Source organism: Silurus aristotelis (assembly GCF_946808225.1).
Source record: "Silurus aristotelis genome assembly, chromosome: 18".
Taxonomy (NCBI): domain Eukaryota; kingdom Metazoa; phylum Chordata; class Actinopteri; order Siluriformes; family Siluridae; genus Silurus; species Silurus aristotelis.
In genome coordinates this window covers 13,127,236-13,145,359 of record NC_139591.1, presented here as the reverse complement: position 1 = coordinate 13,145,359, position 18,124 = coordinate 13,127,236, and the positions used below count along the sequence as shown (strand labels likewise).

The window sequence follows — 18,124 nt, the reverse complement described above, 5'->3', positions numbered from 1 at the left end:
TCCAGATGTGGATACCTCCTGCTTCGTACCGGACTCTGTGTAGCTGTTTATTCACTCCCCCTCCTTCTTTTTCCTGCACTCCACCTCCACTCTCTCCTGCACGCCACTAAGACTCAGTTGTGGAACTCAGCGCATGTTGCCTGGTCTGTTTATAAAAGTGCGATCGGCTTTACGAGCACTACACAGCTGTAGCTTTGATCTGAGCATGCCGTGCCCTTTTGCTGAATAATATGCTGTTTTGTGTCTGTTTATATATTTTTCATTTTAGATTAGTTCTTCCGGATTGTGTGTTTTTGGTCGCAAGAAATCTTGTGCGGTCGAAAGTTTTATGTAGAAAATTTTATATTTCTATATAGAATAAAAACATTTCAATATTTTATTAAAGGTATTAAAAGCATTAATGCCAAATGTAGAGAATATTGTAGTCATTTAGGCAGTATTATTTACCTACATAGTTTTAAAAGAAATTAATAAAATACAACTAACTAGCAGGCAACTAATAATACTATTAATAATAATACTAATCATTTTATCTGACTATTAATGCACAATTATTTTTTATTTGATGTATTTACAGTACAATTGCAATTTTGGCATATTTGTTTGCACACACGATCAAGTCAATACATGTTGGCAGCTTGTGAAACACATTTTATGAAGCACATCTGCTATGCAAAAAATATGTAGTTGGGTTAGCGGTGCACAAACTTTTGATTAAAATAATATGCATATTACAATAGGATTTCTATCATGGTATTTGCATGCTGCACACATTCTTTTACAATACATTTCATTTGATTAAAGTGTTAGTATGTTTTTTTTTTTTGTAATTGGTAGTGGTTTAGAAAAATAACATAAATGTAATAAAAAAGTAAATAAACATTTTATATTAACAGGTTGTGACTCCTGTGTGTAGCAGTTTTACATGCATGTGTTCTTATAGAATATTAGACTATAAATAAGTGCGATTAAAGAAGAGAAGTGCAGAGAGGTGTGGCATAAATAGAGAAAAGTTATATGGTATGAGAATGAGAGACATAAAAGGTAGCAGGGAAAACGCTGTTCTTTCTTCACTTGTTAGCGGATGGATTTAGCCCTGACCTTTTCCGAGCGTAAAAGTCTTCAGCATGACTCTGTGTTAGGAACGATATGAGCCATGCAAGGACACAGAGGAACTGAAGCTGTGTGCACACTTACAAGCGTATGGCCCACACCGATTTAGTTTATAACACACCCTGTGGTCATGATGTTAGAAAGTTTTATCTGTGGAAACGCCTAATGAGTCAGACAATCCTTTTTTTCTAATAGCACAAAATTTGCATTTTTCAATATACGTCATATACTATGTGAATAAAAGTATTAGGACACCTGATTTTTCGAGCCAGGCACACAAATTGTTTCTTCAATTAGACAAAAGACTCAAACCGGTTCCAGCACGACTGTCTCTAAAAAGCAAGCTCCATTAAGAAATGGTTTTGATGGGTTGGAGTGGAAGATCTTGAGTGGCCTGCTATAGGATATATATGACTGCAATCCTGCTGAACACCTTTGGGATAAATTGGAACTCTGAGTGTCAGCGCCTGACTTTACTAATGTCCTTGTGGCTGAATGAGCACAAATCTCCATAAGCACAATCCAAAGTCTAATGGAACATCTTGTCAAGAGTGGCGGTTATTATAATAGGAACTAGAGACTAATGATATGTTAAAAGAAACACAAATTACACTTTAATGGTCAGGTGTCCACACGCTTTTGTCCATATAGTCTAACTTAGATATGTTCATTAGCACTCTATATTGTATTACAGGAAACACACATAACATCTTCACAGAGATGTGATAGCTGTCTTTGTTTTATAATAATGCTAAATTAAGAATTCATGTAATTATTGGCACCCTTAATGAAAATTAACATGACATTAACACGTTTGCTTAAAAACTCAACGTTATTATATTATTATTCTGTCTGTCCTTCCTAAAGTTGTTTTTAAAACTACAATTTGGCATCGGTGGTAGTGATCAGATGAGATCAAAATCATTTGCATGTTGGGAGACAAAAGCGTTTACAAGCAAGTATACAAGGAAAAACACCTGATACGCCACTGTAAAGCCTAAAGGTGGATGAAGGGTGCATTGGGGCTGTTTTGTGGCTGGTAAATCAGGGGATCTTGTGAATGTATCAGAATATATTAACCATAATACTGGTTGCCAGGAGGTTTAGACAATGACTTTGGCCAACATAATAAGCCAAACATAATGATTTTCATTATGCAAAGGGGCTAATAACTCTAAAACCTGTGTTTGTCCTGTTTGTTACTGATATGTGTTTTAGCTCAAATGATCACTTATTGCACATGCTGTTATATTTACGTATATATATATTCCTTTCTTTTCTCATTTTTACAGAAGGTGCCAATAATTCATTGGAGTTACTTAGTTTTGTTACTTTAAGGTGAAAGAACTAAAAGATAACATTTTTGAAAAAGTAAAATACTCTCCAATATAAGATATATTCAAATAGTTAAATGCTGTTATTTGCTGCTATCAAGCTATCTTGATGCAGCTTGAAAATTAATGTTTGTGTCTCCCTCCTTTCTACAACCTACTAATTAACACTCATCTGCACTAAAACACATTTCATATCTAGAAATGCCTTTCAATCGGTGCTATTCCTCCTGCCTCTGACTTGTCACACAGATAAACCATATCGTCAAAGAAAAGCAAACTTAAAGCTCACACTCCTTCACACCATTTTCTTTTATTGTGGGAAATATAGTTGTCTTTAAATGATATGGTTCTTTTGTGGCGACAAAAAAAAAAAATGCATGCGGCATTTCAGACATGTATTATTACACACACATGAGGAACACAAAGAGGTCGTCATACACTAAGAGTCATTGTAGAAGAGCTGCGACAGTGTCTGTGAACCAAACTGCTAATCAACTTTATGTATTCACTCTCTTGCAGCCATGGGGATGACTTGATTGTAACACCCTTTGCCCAGGTTAGTGTCTATCAGCTCCTTTAGTAATGCAGGACTAAAAAACGGATGATGGGAAATGGTGTTATAGGAAAATAATCAACAACGAAGTGATGTGTTGCAGCCCAAGTCAAGTAGAGTTGATTATTTTTCCTTTAACAGCATGTCCCTAAATGTTATTCATTTTATATGACAGAATGTTTATTAATTATGTCTAAGAGCAGCTATTTACCTAACAGAGGTAAATTAATCAACATCTTCTAACCAATCTGAATTTAGAACTGTTTTGTGGCATTAAATACAGTATACGTTCTGATGCATGATTGTAGCAGGCATTTATGCTTAATAAAATAAATTTAAGCAATGTAAAAGTATGGAGTGTTACTGGTGTATACTAATTGTGTGTTGTATGAAATGATTCCATTTTTGTTTTAATCTGCTCAGTGTATTGTTGCTTCCTTGTGCGGGAGACATTTAATCCCCATTCCTCATTCATATGTCATACTAATTTAACACAAACCTGTTTACCTAATACTGGTTTTTGCTTCCCCCCCCCCCCCCCCCCCTCTCTTTTGGTAGGTACTGGCCAGTTTGAGAACAGTACGGAACAATTTTGCAGCATTAACAAACTTGCAGCAAGAAAGAACCACAAATAAGTGAGTGCAGTTACAACAGTGTGTTTAAACATTTCTTTTTACAATTATGGGTAGGTGTATTCAATTCAATACATTTTTATAAATTATAATTTTTAATGAACATTGTCTCAAAGCAGCTTTACACAAATAATGCGTTAATAAAGAAGGAATAAGAATGTTCTTTATAAGTGCAAGTTTGTCCCTAATGAGCGACTGTGGCAAGGAAAAACTCCTGAGATGGCATAAGGAAGAAACCTTGAGAGGAACCAGACTCAAGAGGGAACCCATCCTCATCTGGGTGGCATCAAATGTCCATTTATTACAGTTAAACGATGTTGAGGTGTGCAGTGTTGCTAATCAAATGCAAACTGTAATCTTGAGTCAGAGTAGCAGACTGTTGACATTAACTACAGTCCAAATCCATCATCAAAGCTCCTGTGTTATTTCGTAATTTCATTGATCCGCAGGCTATAGAGGGAAGCCTCCAATCAAAGAGAACACCATCCAGAGGCAGGCTGGGACAGGGCAGGCAGATCCAAGAAGAAGGAAGCATCAGGAGCATGTTTAACTCAACACAAAGAAAGAGAGAGAGAGAGAGAGAGAGATAGAGAGAGAGAGAGAGAGAGAGAGAGAGAGAGAGAGAGAGAGAGAGAGAGAGAGAGAGAGAGAGAGAGAAGAGGGGTGATGGGGAGAGAAAGATATGGATTAAGCATTTTTATTGTTGTATGAAAGTTAAGGACACTGTGCAGTTGGGGACACAAGCAAAGACTAGCTGAAAGCATAACTAAAAGAGAGAGCCAGAAGGTAACACAGACACGAGGGATCTCTGGGATAAGAGACACCACCACACCACCGTCAACAAACCTGACTGAGCGTGTGAGAGTGAGGGGACGACAGCATACAAATATCCCAGTTCACCGAACACTATAAATCCATGATCCCTCCAGATCTGCTCCTTTACCTACGAAAAATCAAAGGCTTGAATAAATAAATATGTTTTCATCCTCGACTTGAACACTGAGACTGTGTCCGAAACACTAATTAGAACGTTGTTCCATAACTGTGAGGCTTTATAAAAAATAGGGATGCACCGAAATGAAAATTCTTGGCCGAAACCAAAACCCGAAAAAGGAGGAAAGCAAGGCAGAAAACCGAAACACCGAAACACCGAAAGAAATTATGCCAATTATTATTACCATTGCATTTATGGCTATGACTGTGTACTAACCTTACTAAAATCAAGGCATTTTAATTGCATAAATTAATATTAAAGTTTCAAAGAATAAATCAATTACAAATTATGAAAATATTTATTTATAGCACATTGCAACAATGCACAGGATAAAATTAATTAGAATTTAGTCTTAATTGTTTAACTTAAATGCACTCATGTGTACATTAAATAATAATGTACAGGCCCTCTGGCCTGCTGAAAGGTTGTAAAATTAAAAAAAATTTTTCATAAAAACAAAGTGCATTCGGAACAAATGCAACTTCTTAAAGATACAATACAACAAGATCACTGCGAAACTTCCTGCCTTTTCAAAAACGTCCACCACAGACACAGTTTCTGTTTGCGTCATCACAACAAACTGGTGCAACAAAATGCACATTTGGGCCATTTTCGGCCGAAAATTTTCGGTGGCCGAATATTCGGTGCATCTCTAATAAAAAACAGATTTTTCCCTTTTGCAGTCTTCATTATTTGAGGTACCAACAAATAGTCTGCATCTTTTGATCTAAGTAGGCATGGGGGATTATAATGCTACAGAAGTTTACTCAGATACTGCGGCGCGAGACCGTTAAGTGTTTTATACGCAAGTATTAGTATTTTATAATTAATAGGAGATTTATTTGGGAGCAGTGTAGACTGATTAAAACGGGTGATGTGGTCATATTTTCTAGATCTAGTGAGGACTCTTGCTGCTGCATTCTGAACTAACTTAAGCTTATTTATGCACTTACTCGCACACCCAGACAGTAAAGCGTTATAGTAGTCTAATCTAAATGTAACAAAAGCACAGTTTTTCTGCATCCTGTAACAACATCATATTTCACATTTTTGCAATATTTCTAGGGTGAAAGAAGGCTATTCTGGTAATGTTATTCACATTAGCCTCAAAGGAAAGGATTTGAGTCAATAATCACACCAAGGTCTTTAAAAGACCATTCAGAGATGCTACGTAATCGGAAAGTTCACTACTAGCTGCATGTGGTTCTAGTAAAAGTACATCTTTTCCGAGCTGAGCACAAGGAAGTTATTATTAGTTAACATTTTTAAGATGATCTCTCTCATCTGTCTTTTTTGCAATGGAAGCTTATATCATGTTTATGTATAATTTCACCCAGAGGCAGCATATATAAAAAGAAAAGCAGTGGGCTTAAGACAGATTCTTGCAGAACACTAAACTTTACCTCAGAGAGTGTGGAGAAATCACCATTAACATCAACAAACTGATAGCGATCAGTCTAATAAGACCTAAGCCAAGAGAGAGCTGTTCCCTTTATTCTAACAAAATTTTTCTAGTATAGCAAGGAGGATAGTATGATCAATGTTGTCAAAAGCTGCACTGAAGTCGAGCAAAACAAGTACTGATCAGAGGCTAATAACAAGTCATTCAGCAGTTGTTACATTTCAAAATTTTTATTCCTAAGTAGATATGAGCATAACTGCTGTGCTACAACCTTTTTTAAAATCTTGGAGATAAAGGGGAGGTTTGATATTGGCCTGTAGTTGGACAGCTGACAAAAGTCCAACATATATAACATGTATATCATATGTACTGTATATGATATGGGTCAAACTATGTTCAGAATCCATTGCACCGGTTTGGAGGTATTACAAATTTAATTAAAACATTGTCCGAGACAGCATTATTATATATTTTTTTCTTATGTGGTCATTTTGCAGAAGGGCCCCCATGTGTAACCCTCCTCCTCTCCCAAAAGCCTCCTTCACAGGTAAGAGTTCATGCATGTGTTTGTATTGTTTATACATGACTAACATGGTTAAAAGATGTATTAAATGTTGTAGGACTCATTGTCCATTGATTACACAATAAATATTAGATGAATCCATTACATCATACTCTTGCACAGACATGAGGTTTTTTTATTTGTTATTTGGTAATCTGGTAGTTCAGTTTTTAAGAACTTTCCAATAAGCCACGTTTTAAGTTGTGCGGTAGCTGCAGTCCCGGTTTTTCATCTGTAGGGGGAGATAAACTCCTCCTTTTAGAGATAACTGCTAGTTCTAAATATAAGGCAAAGAAGTTTTTCCACCCAAAATGTAAAATGTTTTTACATGCTACAGATATTCCTGATGTAAACACACACACCACATTGCACTTCCTCAGCGAGAGTTTAGATTATTATTGGCAGTGGCAGGCCTTGCATTTGGTACCTGGGCCTTCAGTGGGGACTTAGCCAACTAAATCCACCTCTTAATACCACCACTATCACGTTGCAATTATAGAAACCATCAATACTTTACAAAAACGCAATATAACAATGCAAGGCATTACAGAAAGAAAGGCATTTCAAATATGGAGGGTGAATATAATTTAACTAAAGCAAGCTCCAAACCTCTACACTACAACCGCAACTGTGCCACCTACATCATCTGGAGCCATTCAGAATCAATATTTGTCTGATAACATGACAAAAACATTAAAAATGTAAATCAAATACAACTGCTCCTCAGAGGCTGTAATCCAGTGGTACCGCTGGTATTCACTGGTCTGAAAGTGGCAAACAAACCCTTTCCCAGGCTGAGACAAGCTAGCTAGCTTTTCTTGAAAATGGATTTTTAAGAATGTCCGAGACCAAATTAATTTTTCTTCCTCCGTAGGCATAAAAAAAAGTCTAACTCAGATGTATTAATGTGTGCAGAGCGATACAGACGCTAGTCGAACTTGGCTGTAACAGTTTCCCTCTGACTAACCAATCAGAGGACGGAAAAATGCTGTAGCTATTCTGGGCCAGCTAGCTGGCCCTGTGAGGCGAATATGAAATTAGTTAAAGAAACAGATCCATTGCTAATATTCTCTAAGTTAAAAAGGCCAGAACTACTGATTTTAAAGGCCCTGGGGAGATTAGATTGACATGGCAGCACATAAAGGCTGAAATCTGATTGGACAAAAAATCTAACATCCACATACACATACTGGGAGCAGTGTAGCCAAGAGAAACACTACGAAATGAGTAGAATAAACTGTTGGGAATAAATTAATTCAATTTCATGAAACAAATATTAGAATTAAGGTTGTAAATGTAGATCAAAGCTTCTGATAGTGTTTAGGTCAGCAGAGAATGCTTTGCTGGCCCTGACGGCACACCACTGATTATTGGATGACAGCGTGTGTGCATCTTGTCTTGACTGTGATGAACATGTCAGTCAAACCACTCTTTGCTTTCTCCTCATGTATAAATTGATCGATGCAATTTAATTTGTCACTGAACCAGGAATTGCTGAATGCAGTGCGTGGATGCATACATTTGTTCGTGCGAGGGCTGTTTAAAGCCGTTTATGCTAGATTGGACTCCATGTTTAGTGAGGTATAAAGGCACCGAACGGTCATACACACTTGCTCAATCAGCACTCGGGTTCTTGGTGGCACCTGCCGATACTGATTGATCTTGTATATTATGAGCTGTTCTTTAAATAGCACTGGCTAAAAATAGCAAGGCTCTGCCCCCTCCTTAGAAATGCAGGGTTGGGAAGGTGAATGGAATAAGAACTAGGGGAGATGAGGCAAAGCCTGAAATAGAGAGTGGGGGGAGAGACATACAGGCGGATTAGACTGTGGAGAATGATGTCATCTAAACTCTGACGTCACTCATCAGTGTCCTCCAGGGACAAGGAGAAGCCAGTTTCCGCGATGCCGCTTTTTTCCTACTGCTTTCTTGGAAGAAGCTTCTGTGTGTGTGTGTGTGTGTGTGTGTATGTATGTATGTGCCACGGATTGCACTGGCATGCTGTGGGAGGGTGTTAGAACATGCCATTCGGCTGGCACAATGGACACAGATTCCATGTGTTTCCTGAGTCATGGAATTTCACACCGTGAACATTGCCATGGCACCTTATGACTTTAGGACCTACTGTGGTGCATGATTTCACGAACACAGCACTACAGCTTATACTCAAAGATGCATTTGGCATTACTGGTGGCTTTTAAGTGTCTCGCTGTGAGAATCAGGATGAGATCAGAGGATTATACAGAGAGTAAAAATACCTGCAAGGTGTACAATTTCAACTCCAATCTAATTCTTCAATCTGATTGGTCATAATTGGTAAATTCTTTGCAGCGTAGATGATGAAATGGGGAAGTTTTCTGTCAGGCATTTTTTCTTACTTTTTTTGGTTTTGGGCGGCGTCTCGGCATCAGGGCTTTGTAACACTGAAAACTAAAGCTGTAAATTTTGTGGGTTATTTTGGAACAGAAGGGCTTTAGATAGTAGAGAGTTGTGCTCTGCTGTAAGCTGCATTGTTTCATAAATTTTAAGAACAAGAAAGCACGTGATGAAGTGAATGTTGTAATCTGTATTTAGTCATAACAGAAGTTAAACAAATCTAACTATAAATGGACAGTTCTTTATATATATATATATATATATATATATATATATATATATATATATATGAACAAAAAGCATTCTCACACTTCAGAAACCAGATACCGTAACCCAAGCTCAGAATCATACTGGGAAATCTGGAGCCTGACACCATTTTTTTGTATTTTTAAAGCAGCAGTATGTTTTGGTGGATGAACGTTTCGAGGTCCAAAGTGATGACGTGCATTAAACAGTTACATGGAATACCCTATCATGGAATACATCTTTCTTTACGAGGCAGCATACCAGAAAATTCTGTTTTAGTGTTTTTTTGTCCCCCCAGCCAGTCTTGGAGAATCCAGTCCAGAGTTTTGTGCTGAGCTAAGAGCAGCCTCAGAGTGTTGCACTAAACATGAGAAGAATGCCATTGACGTCAGCGGAGACGCTGTCAGCAAGGACAGTGGTCCCCTGTGCTTGCAAACTCTCCTGAGCGATTTCATGGCCTTTTAAAAGGGGGAACAGACTGAGAAAAGGGGTGAAAGTGTCATATTGTAGACAGACCCTTAACATGGGGCTCGAATCACAGTAAATCCAGCCCCTCAATACCCAAATTACCTTTTAACTGGAGGTAATTGCTTCAGATGTCATATTAGACATTGGTTATACGCTTATTAAATGATAGTTATGGTAATATAACTATGACAAGGTGTTCTTTTTAAAAACAGTTTTTTTTGCTTTCTTCTGTATACACAGGGTGTTTAATGTAAAGCTCAAATGTAAATCTCTTCTAAAATGGTAATATCAGATGAGCAGTAACAAAACCAATAAATCTAATTTTTTGGTAACGCTTACATTTGAGTTGCAGCTTTTTGACAGAATGAAGGCTTTTCTGCTGCTCAGATTACAGCATTACTCCAGTCCAAAAAATCCAGACCAGCTTTTCTTTTTCTTCCTGTGTCGTGCTCTCCGGCTCTTTAGGCTTGGGCTTTCACAGGAAACCGATTGTGTTTTGTGTAAAGCAAAGCCTCTTAAGTCATGCCACCACGTTGAGGTGCTGCTCAGTTCTAACTGGCTCACTGTCCCCCTCCCCCCTCCCATTTTTTTTTTTATCAGCGTGGATATCAGCTTGTTGAGCTGTCTCCCTAACAAAGGAGGGTAGCTCATCACTGTGCGCTTACAGCTTCATATGGGGGTCTGGTCTTTGGCCAAGGGAGCTGGAGAGGAGGTGCAAGCAGAGTGAGCTTTGCTTTTCGCTCTGCTCCTTTTTTTTTTTAGAAAGAAGTGCATGACTGAAAGGCAAGAGCTGTCTGCGTGAATTTCTCACTCTCCTCCAGATCACCCCCCTCACCTGATGGACCACTACTGGAGACTGACGCTAGTCATGTGTTGGGATGCAGATTTGTTGTGTTAGTCAGTGACGCATCTGGCTCAGGATTTTTGTGGATGTGTGCTGTGTTATTTTGCATAGTTAGAGCATGGTGTTCCATTGCTCTCAAGGCCAGGATCTTTGCACTGCTGGACTCTCACCGGCATAACTTCTTTTCACTCATTCATTTGGACATTTTTTTACTGACTAAATGGAAAACTTTACCAAGCCCGGGAGCTTAGATTTGGTTCTTCAGACCTTCTCCTCCTTTTAGGATAGTTCTTTATTTATAGCAGCATGAAGAGTCACCCACGTGTAAAATCCGGACAGCGCGGCATGGCTGGATATGAGGCCTCAGCTAGCCCCGTGAAACGCCTCAAAACTGACCACAGCCTTCCCTCCTGTCTTCCCCCAGAGGAGGCCTACCAGAAGCTGGCGACAGAGACACTGGAGGAGCTTGACTGGTGCCTGGACCAGCTGGAGACCCTCCAGACCCGCCACTCTGTCAGTGAGATGGCCTCCAATAAGGTGAGTCAGCCTTCCAGCTTCCATTTCTTAATGGTGCATATCATTCACACATGGGCACAAGTCACATCAGTTCTCCTTGTCATCCCATGCATACTGTTTACAACACAATTATTGAGACTCCAGTGCCATGCTGAATCATGACAGACCGTCCACATTAAATCACATAAAATACTAAAACTCTTATCTGAGAATCTTATGTCGCTTTAGGTGCTCATTTTAAACATTGGGAAATAACTAAAATTCTGATATATTAATGTATTAAATATTGTCCCATATGCCATCTTCCCGTTTTTTCTTTACTGTTGGTCAAGGCAAGCAGGTAATATAGGTTTAGCTGTAGCTGAGACTTTTCAGCCAGAGCCAAGATGGCCACCCAAGGGATTCACTGTTTGGCAAATGTACACAAACCAGATGTTACACACAAGCTGTGTGTCAGGCATGGTTAGGATTCTCCATCACACCGCTCCAGGGGTCATCCTCTTCATCAGCTGACATGATACTCTCTTTCGGTAGCCCTCTCTGCTGTGTCAATGCACCGGCATCTCCGATCAAAACAAGACAGGATGATTGTGATGCTATGTGAGTATGGATGACTGGCTCACCAACATGCTATGTGTGTATGTGTTTGTGCAGGTGCACACACAGACGATTATTTTGCTCTTGCTGTCATTTGCATTATATCTGTTATTGTGGCTTCTGTGGAAGTCAGACTGCAGTGGATACGTGGATGTTTACTATACATTGGTTGTGGATGCAGCTTTTTTATTTTGACTGTGGTTACACAGATGCATTGTGCTCAGTACTGTATAGTGTGTGTGTGTGTGTGTGTGTGTGTGTGTGTGTGTGTGTGTGTGTGTGTGTGTGTGTGTGTGTGTGTGTGTGTGTGTATGTATGTATATATATATATATATATATATATATATATATATATATATATATATATATATATATATATATATATATATGAATGAGAGAGAGAGGGGCACTGTTGTTTCAGCAAAGGAATAGAACAAGAAAATACAGAAAAATTGTAGTATTAAAAACAGAATATAATCATAAATAACAGCGTCTATAAGCTAAAGTGGCAATTATTTAGTGTGACCTTGGGCAATAGCAGGAACCTAGATCTCATAAACCTAAATAGAATAGAACTAATAATGTCATTGCTACACTCTGTATTTGTCCTTTCATTTCATGTCCAATTTAGAATAACTGCTGTAAAAAGATCTATTACACTAGGTCTGTGCAAGACATGTCTAAGCATTACATACACATGTATGAGTTTAATGCAGTTAAATTCGCTAATACGACCAATTTATTATTACATCATGTCATTCTAATTTGCAAAAATAACAGAATTTGGCTGACATAAAAATTATACTTTAGCATCCACAGGGACAATCTTAAAGGGAAATCACCAAACACACTGGATACTCAAGATGTGGTATTCAAGCTGTTTAGAAAAATCAGGAGAGGTCAGGGACAAAAAAGTACCGAAAGGCCAAAAAAACTTTCAAAAGTTTTTTTCTCAGAGTCTCTTCATTGAGAGACAGGAAGAAGTCCAGCATGGACCTGGCCCAGCATCTAAAGCGTCATTGTGATGCCAAGTTCACTCTTCTACAGTCAGAACTGATGAGATCATGATGAAAGTACAGACAGGTTTTATTTTATTATTCCATCCTTTCTGGAAAGCAGGATAACAGCATGGTAATGTTAGCAAGCACACTGCTCATGGAGAGAAATCATATTTAGAGAGAAAGCAGCTGATAGCAACACTGACAGTCATGAATTGACCTTTTCATCCAGATCTGAATATTATAGAGTCTGTATGGGATCACCTGTACATAGACAGAATATATATATATATATATATATATATATATATATATATATATATATATATATATATATATATATATATATATATATATATATATGTGTGTGTGTGTGTGTGTGTGTGTGTGTGTGTGTGTGTGTGTGTGTGTGTGTGTGTGTGTGTAAAGAAAAAGAGGATTTCTCGTCTATTATGTGGATAGTGTGGATTAAATTCAGATTTTGTTGCTAGATTTTAATGTTTTCTGAGGCTTTGGCATAAAGGATCCTACAATATTAATACGATCAGAAAGCAGGGTGCTGTATGTCAAATGCATGCTCCATTATACATCGACAACAGTAAGAGATAGATAAAGCAGTGTAGCAATACCAGTTCAAAATGTTTATCTGGTTATCCAGCAATGTTTCTTTTAACTTTTCTGTACACTGGTGAACAGAAGGCAAAAGCTTCCTAGGAACCATTAAGCTGCTTTCATTGTACCTAAGCCACTTTCTTTCTAGGAAGCATAACCTGATGAAGGCATCATTGTTTCGTTCTTAGAAGATATTCATTCATTTTTGGTATTTAGGGCTTTGTAGAGTTGTTGGTGCTGGTATTCACACAGAAATGAGTCTTTGTCTTACAGATAAGTTATTTGTAGTATACTTTCTAAACTAGTTCACCTACTTTCCATTTTCTAGATTCAGATTCTAGATCTAGACTTTCCACTTCCTAATTCCACTTATTTACACTATCTTGTTTCACTACCCCCTTCTTCTCCCAGTTTCTACTTCATAGATCCCCTGCTTTAGACTTCCATGTAATAAGATATACCTTTATTCGTCCCACAGTGGGGAAATTTATTATTACACATCCTAGTTTCCCTACCTTGTTCTCCAACCTTCCTAGTTCCACAAGTGTGTACTTCAAAAATACCTTAATTTCCACTTCCATTTAGTTCCTATCAAGTCACTTTTATCCCTCTTTTATGGTACATCTATATTGTAAAGAATGTTGTTTGTTGTACAGTTACTTACATTCGGTAGTGTTTAAATATACTGTAGGCATCCAGTTGTTTATGGTATGAAAGATTTATAAATTAATTCAAGTTTGCATAAGAGAACCCCAGGAGATGATTGACTATGAGCATTAGTTCTAATAAGCAGACACATACATTACTGTGCAAAGTTTTAATCAGGTATGAACAAATACTGTGAATTAAGAATGCTTTCAAAAATATCAATTTTTATTGTTTATCAATTTACAAAATGCAAAGTGAGTGAACAGAAGACAACTCTAAATCAAATCAATATTTGGAGTGATTTTTTTTTTGGCTTTCAATTCTTACATGCACAAATTCAGGGATTTTGTAAGAGCTGAGTCAGGTGTATGATAAACCAACCAAGCAGGTGCCAATGAATATAAATTTTATATGTAGGTTGAAACATAGTCATTACCTTAAACAGAAACAGCTGTGTAGGAGGCTTGAACCTGGGTGAGAAACAGCCAAACTCTGCTACTAAGGTGAGGTTGAGGAGGACAGTTTCATGTCACAGGGCATACACCATGGCAAGATGGAGCACAGCACCAAGACACAAAGTAATTATACTGCAACAGCTAGGTCTCTCTAAGGAAATTTTTTTAAAGCAGACTGGGGCTTCATAATGTGCTGTTCAAGCTATTTTGAAGAATCCCAAAGAAACAGACAATGTTGAGGACCGTAGATGCAGTGGTTGGCCAAGAAAACTTAATGCAATGGATCATGTCCAGCAGTGCCATCAGAAAAGAACTGGTGGAAACCAGTGGGTCCCAGGAACAGCAATCTACTGAATGGAGGAGTGGCCAGCAGTGGTTTTCATGGTAGAACCGTGCTTAAAAAGCCATACCTCCAGCATGGAAACAAGGCCAAGTGACTCAAATATGCATGAAAGCATAGAAACTGGGGTGCAGAAAAATGGCAGGAGTCAGAAAGAAATGTTTGGCTGTTGCAGGAGAGCGGTGCAATAATAAACATCTGCAGGCAACAGTGAAGCATGGTGGAGGGTCGTTGCATGTTTGAGGCTGTATTTCTGCAAATGGAGTTGGAAATTTGGTCAGGATTAATGTGTCCTGAAAAATACAGGTAGATATTGTTATATCTATATGTAATATCATCAGGGAGGCATCTGATTGTCCCTAAATTTATTCTGAAGCAGAACAAATGACCCAAATCTTAGTTTAGCATGGAGAAGAGCAAGGAGAGCTGATAGTGATGGTTTGGCCCCCACAGAACCTTGATCTCAACATCATCAAGACTGTCGTGGATTATATGAAGTATTTGAGGCTGCTTCATTACCTGTACATCCACAGAAGATGTGTGGTTGGTTCTCCAAGATGCCTGGAACAAGCTACCTATTTGAGTTCCTTCAAAAACTGTGTTCAAGTCTATCTAGATGATTTGATTTTTGAAGGCTACATACAAGTGCAGCATTCTTTCACACCAACTTTTAAGTTTTTTACTACGCTTTGGATATATATGTTTAGATGCATTAGATGGTCAGTTGCTCAGTTGCTCTTAAAAAAAAAAGACTAAAGATCTTTATCCTGGTCAGGCACAATGTTTATATAGCTGTAATCAGGTATCAGGTGTTATATTACACAGATAATGTTCGGTTGAAAACGATCTTTATAAACATAGAAAAAAATATTATTTTAGTCACCGTTCAAGAATGTTAAAGGGTTCTATAAAGAAGGATAAGTGGAAATCAGGTGTAAGTGTAGATATTGTTATTGCAACTGAACAGAAATAAACTGAATGAAAAACAACGAGACAAAGAAACAAAGACCGTAACATGAAACATGGAATGGGAATCACAACAAGAACCACGAAAGACAAAAAGTGCTGTGAAAGGTGAGGCAAGTGAGAGCAAGTGCTAATTACTAGTAAATGTGAATCGGGTAAAGCAGTGCAAACAGTCACGGTGATGGGAGACGTAGCCCTGTGGCTCAAGGCATCAGCCTGACACAAAAGATCTCTAAAGTGTTACAAACTATTAGGTTGCTTATATGGAACAGGAATGGAGAATATTTTGTATTGTAAAATATAATTGAGATAAGGCATTACGGTACGCAATATGGAAGAAGAAGCTGATTAAACAGGATTTTAAAATGTGTTTTTATTATTCACATTAATCAGCACATCATCCTGTCATTATTCTCATTGTAGCACGGCAACCCGCAGCAACAACCCCCCAACCCCTTGTCGTATCATGACTGACTTTAAGCGAATCAAGCATGCTTCTGAAATGCTGGAATCAGTTGAGCGATTAACTGAATACCCACACACACGTATATGTACACACACTCAACAAAAACACCCACATAAACTGCAACAAACACACCAGTTCTGTCACTTAGGAGGCCTAAGCGTGATCCTACATGCTCACAGTTGCTATGGAAACACAACAAACCGAGCCACCGGTAGAATGGGGGGCCAGACAGAGAGAAAACAGAGAGAGAGAGAGAGAGAGAGAGAGAGAGAGAGAGAGAGAGAGAGAGAGCAAGAAAGAGGGAGAGATGTCTACGTCTATTCCTACTTGTACATTTAAATAGATTAGTAATAAATGAGTTTTATTTACAATAAAAGGGTAATAATAAGATTTCTTAGAGAGTAGGCGTCGGTTTTTGGGGTGATGATTCAGTAAATGTATGACTCAGAAGTAAGACACATATGTGGATATCCCTTTTCAGTGCTGCCGGGACTCCAGAAGCTTGCCTGTGCCAGGAAAGATATTTGATAACATTTTAAACCTTCACTGTTTTAGCATTTTGGAGTACGCTGTAAACAATTCTGAGTCTAGCCAAATAGAATCTGTTAACTGATAACACTTCTGATTTTATGCTAAAACGACTTTCAAATTAATTATGCAACAAAACGTTCATCCAACCTCTGTCTCTGTATTTAGCAATGCAAATAACAAAATATACTGACACAGCATATTTTGGTTGACGTTTATATGATATTTTGCCACTGCATTATAAACGGTGGTTTCCAGATTAAATATTGTAAACGCGGTTTTAAAATGTTTTATTTCAGGTCAGAGAATTTCTATCGTGTTAAAAAATCACTACTAAAATAGTTTTACTTCCTGTAAAGCACATGCAGTATGAAATGTATTGGGTTCTTTATTTGCCAGTAGGGCTGTTTTACTGTTAGCGTTACCCTCTACCTCCGTTTCACCATATGCCACACCCTGTGGATTATGAAGCTGGTGGCTTTTTTGTGCCTGGAAACAAACCCAAAACTGAAGCGAGGAGAAATATAGAGTCAAGCAGAGAGAAAAGAGATGACCGCAGACCACTCCTCCTTCCAGGACTGCGGCTGAGAGTTGGGGTTCTGCACACACACGCTGCGGTGCGGGAGTCGCTGCCACTCTGCTGCATTACTTCAGAGCCTTAACCACAAGGAAGGAAAAGCCAAGCCATTGAGTTCTCAAAGATGCCGCCGATGGCTTTAATCAAAGCTACCCGAACTCCAGATGCGTCCAAAGCCCCAGCCTGCTCCAAAAAACAACACACTCCTCTTTTCCAAAAACCGCAGAGGCCTGGTAGCGTCTCCAAACAGCTATACAGGACCAGTGTGCAGCAGCACTTCCATTGTATTACTGACTTCAGTGGAAATGCAGGTGATTAGGAACTGTTGTAAAACATAATGGTACAAACTAGAAGAAGCATAAACTTGACAGAAGAAAGATTCATTATGAAACCATTTGATTTGGGCTAATTAATAATCACTGCTCTGAAATGCTGACTGATCTGAGTGTGGACGTAAAACAAGTCATTAAAATGCATAACTAGAAGTCTGTTTACCACATTCATATAAAAAGAGACAGATGTCTATGGGTGTGTGGAGCAAAATTTAGTCCGCATTATGAGATAAAAGTGACACGCAGAACATGTGTTGTGCAGTTTTAGGGTTTTACCATTAAAAAGTCGGTTTATCTGTTAGTTATTTCTAGCATATACACTTATAATTACCACCTTAATTCCACAGGTATGGGTATTTAGGTTGAGAGGGAGCTCATTTTTTGCATGCACAACTTTTATGAATGGTGGTTTAGGTCCAGGTTCAGGTTAACATGCCTTGATAAAGATCCAAATTCCCCATTCGTATAGTGCTGCTTTGTCTATTGCAGCAGATGGCGAATAGTCAATGATCGTATATCTACAAAATGCATCTGTGCAGTAGACCTACCTGACAAAATAGGAAAC

At 38.3% G+C, this 18,124-nt stretch overlaps 1 protein-coding gene across 14 annotated transcripts in view; it reads left to right on the top strand.

The window, feature by feature from the left end:
• LOC310741456 (3',5'-cyclic-AMP phosphodiesterase 4D-like) overlaps nt 1-18,124 on the top strand; it is a 200,805-nt gene that overhangs the window by 172,215 nt on the left and 10,466 nt on the right. For all 14 annotated transcript variants that reach the window (XM_083569316.1, XM_083569314.1, XM_083569318.1 and 11 more), the window contains 4 exons: nt 2,967-3,003; nt 3,559-3,635; nt 6,526-6,575; nt 10,949-11,061. In XM_083569316.1, the coding sequence (XP_083425442.1) occupies nt 2,967-3,003; nt 3,559-3,635; nt 6,526-6,575; nt 10,949-11,061 (277 nt within the window). The remainder of the gene's footprint in view (nt 1-2,966; nt 3,004-3,558; nt 3,636-6,525; nt 6,576-10,948; nt 11,062-18,124) is intronic.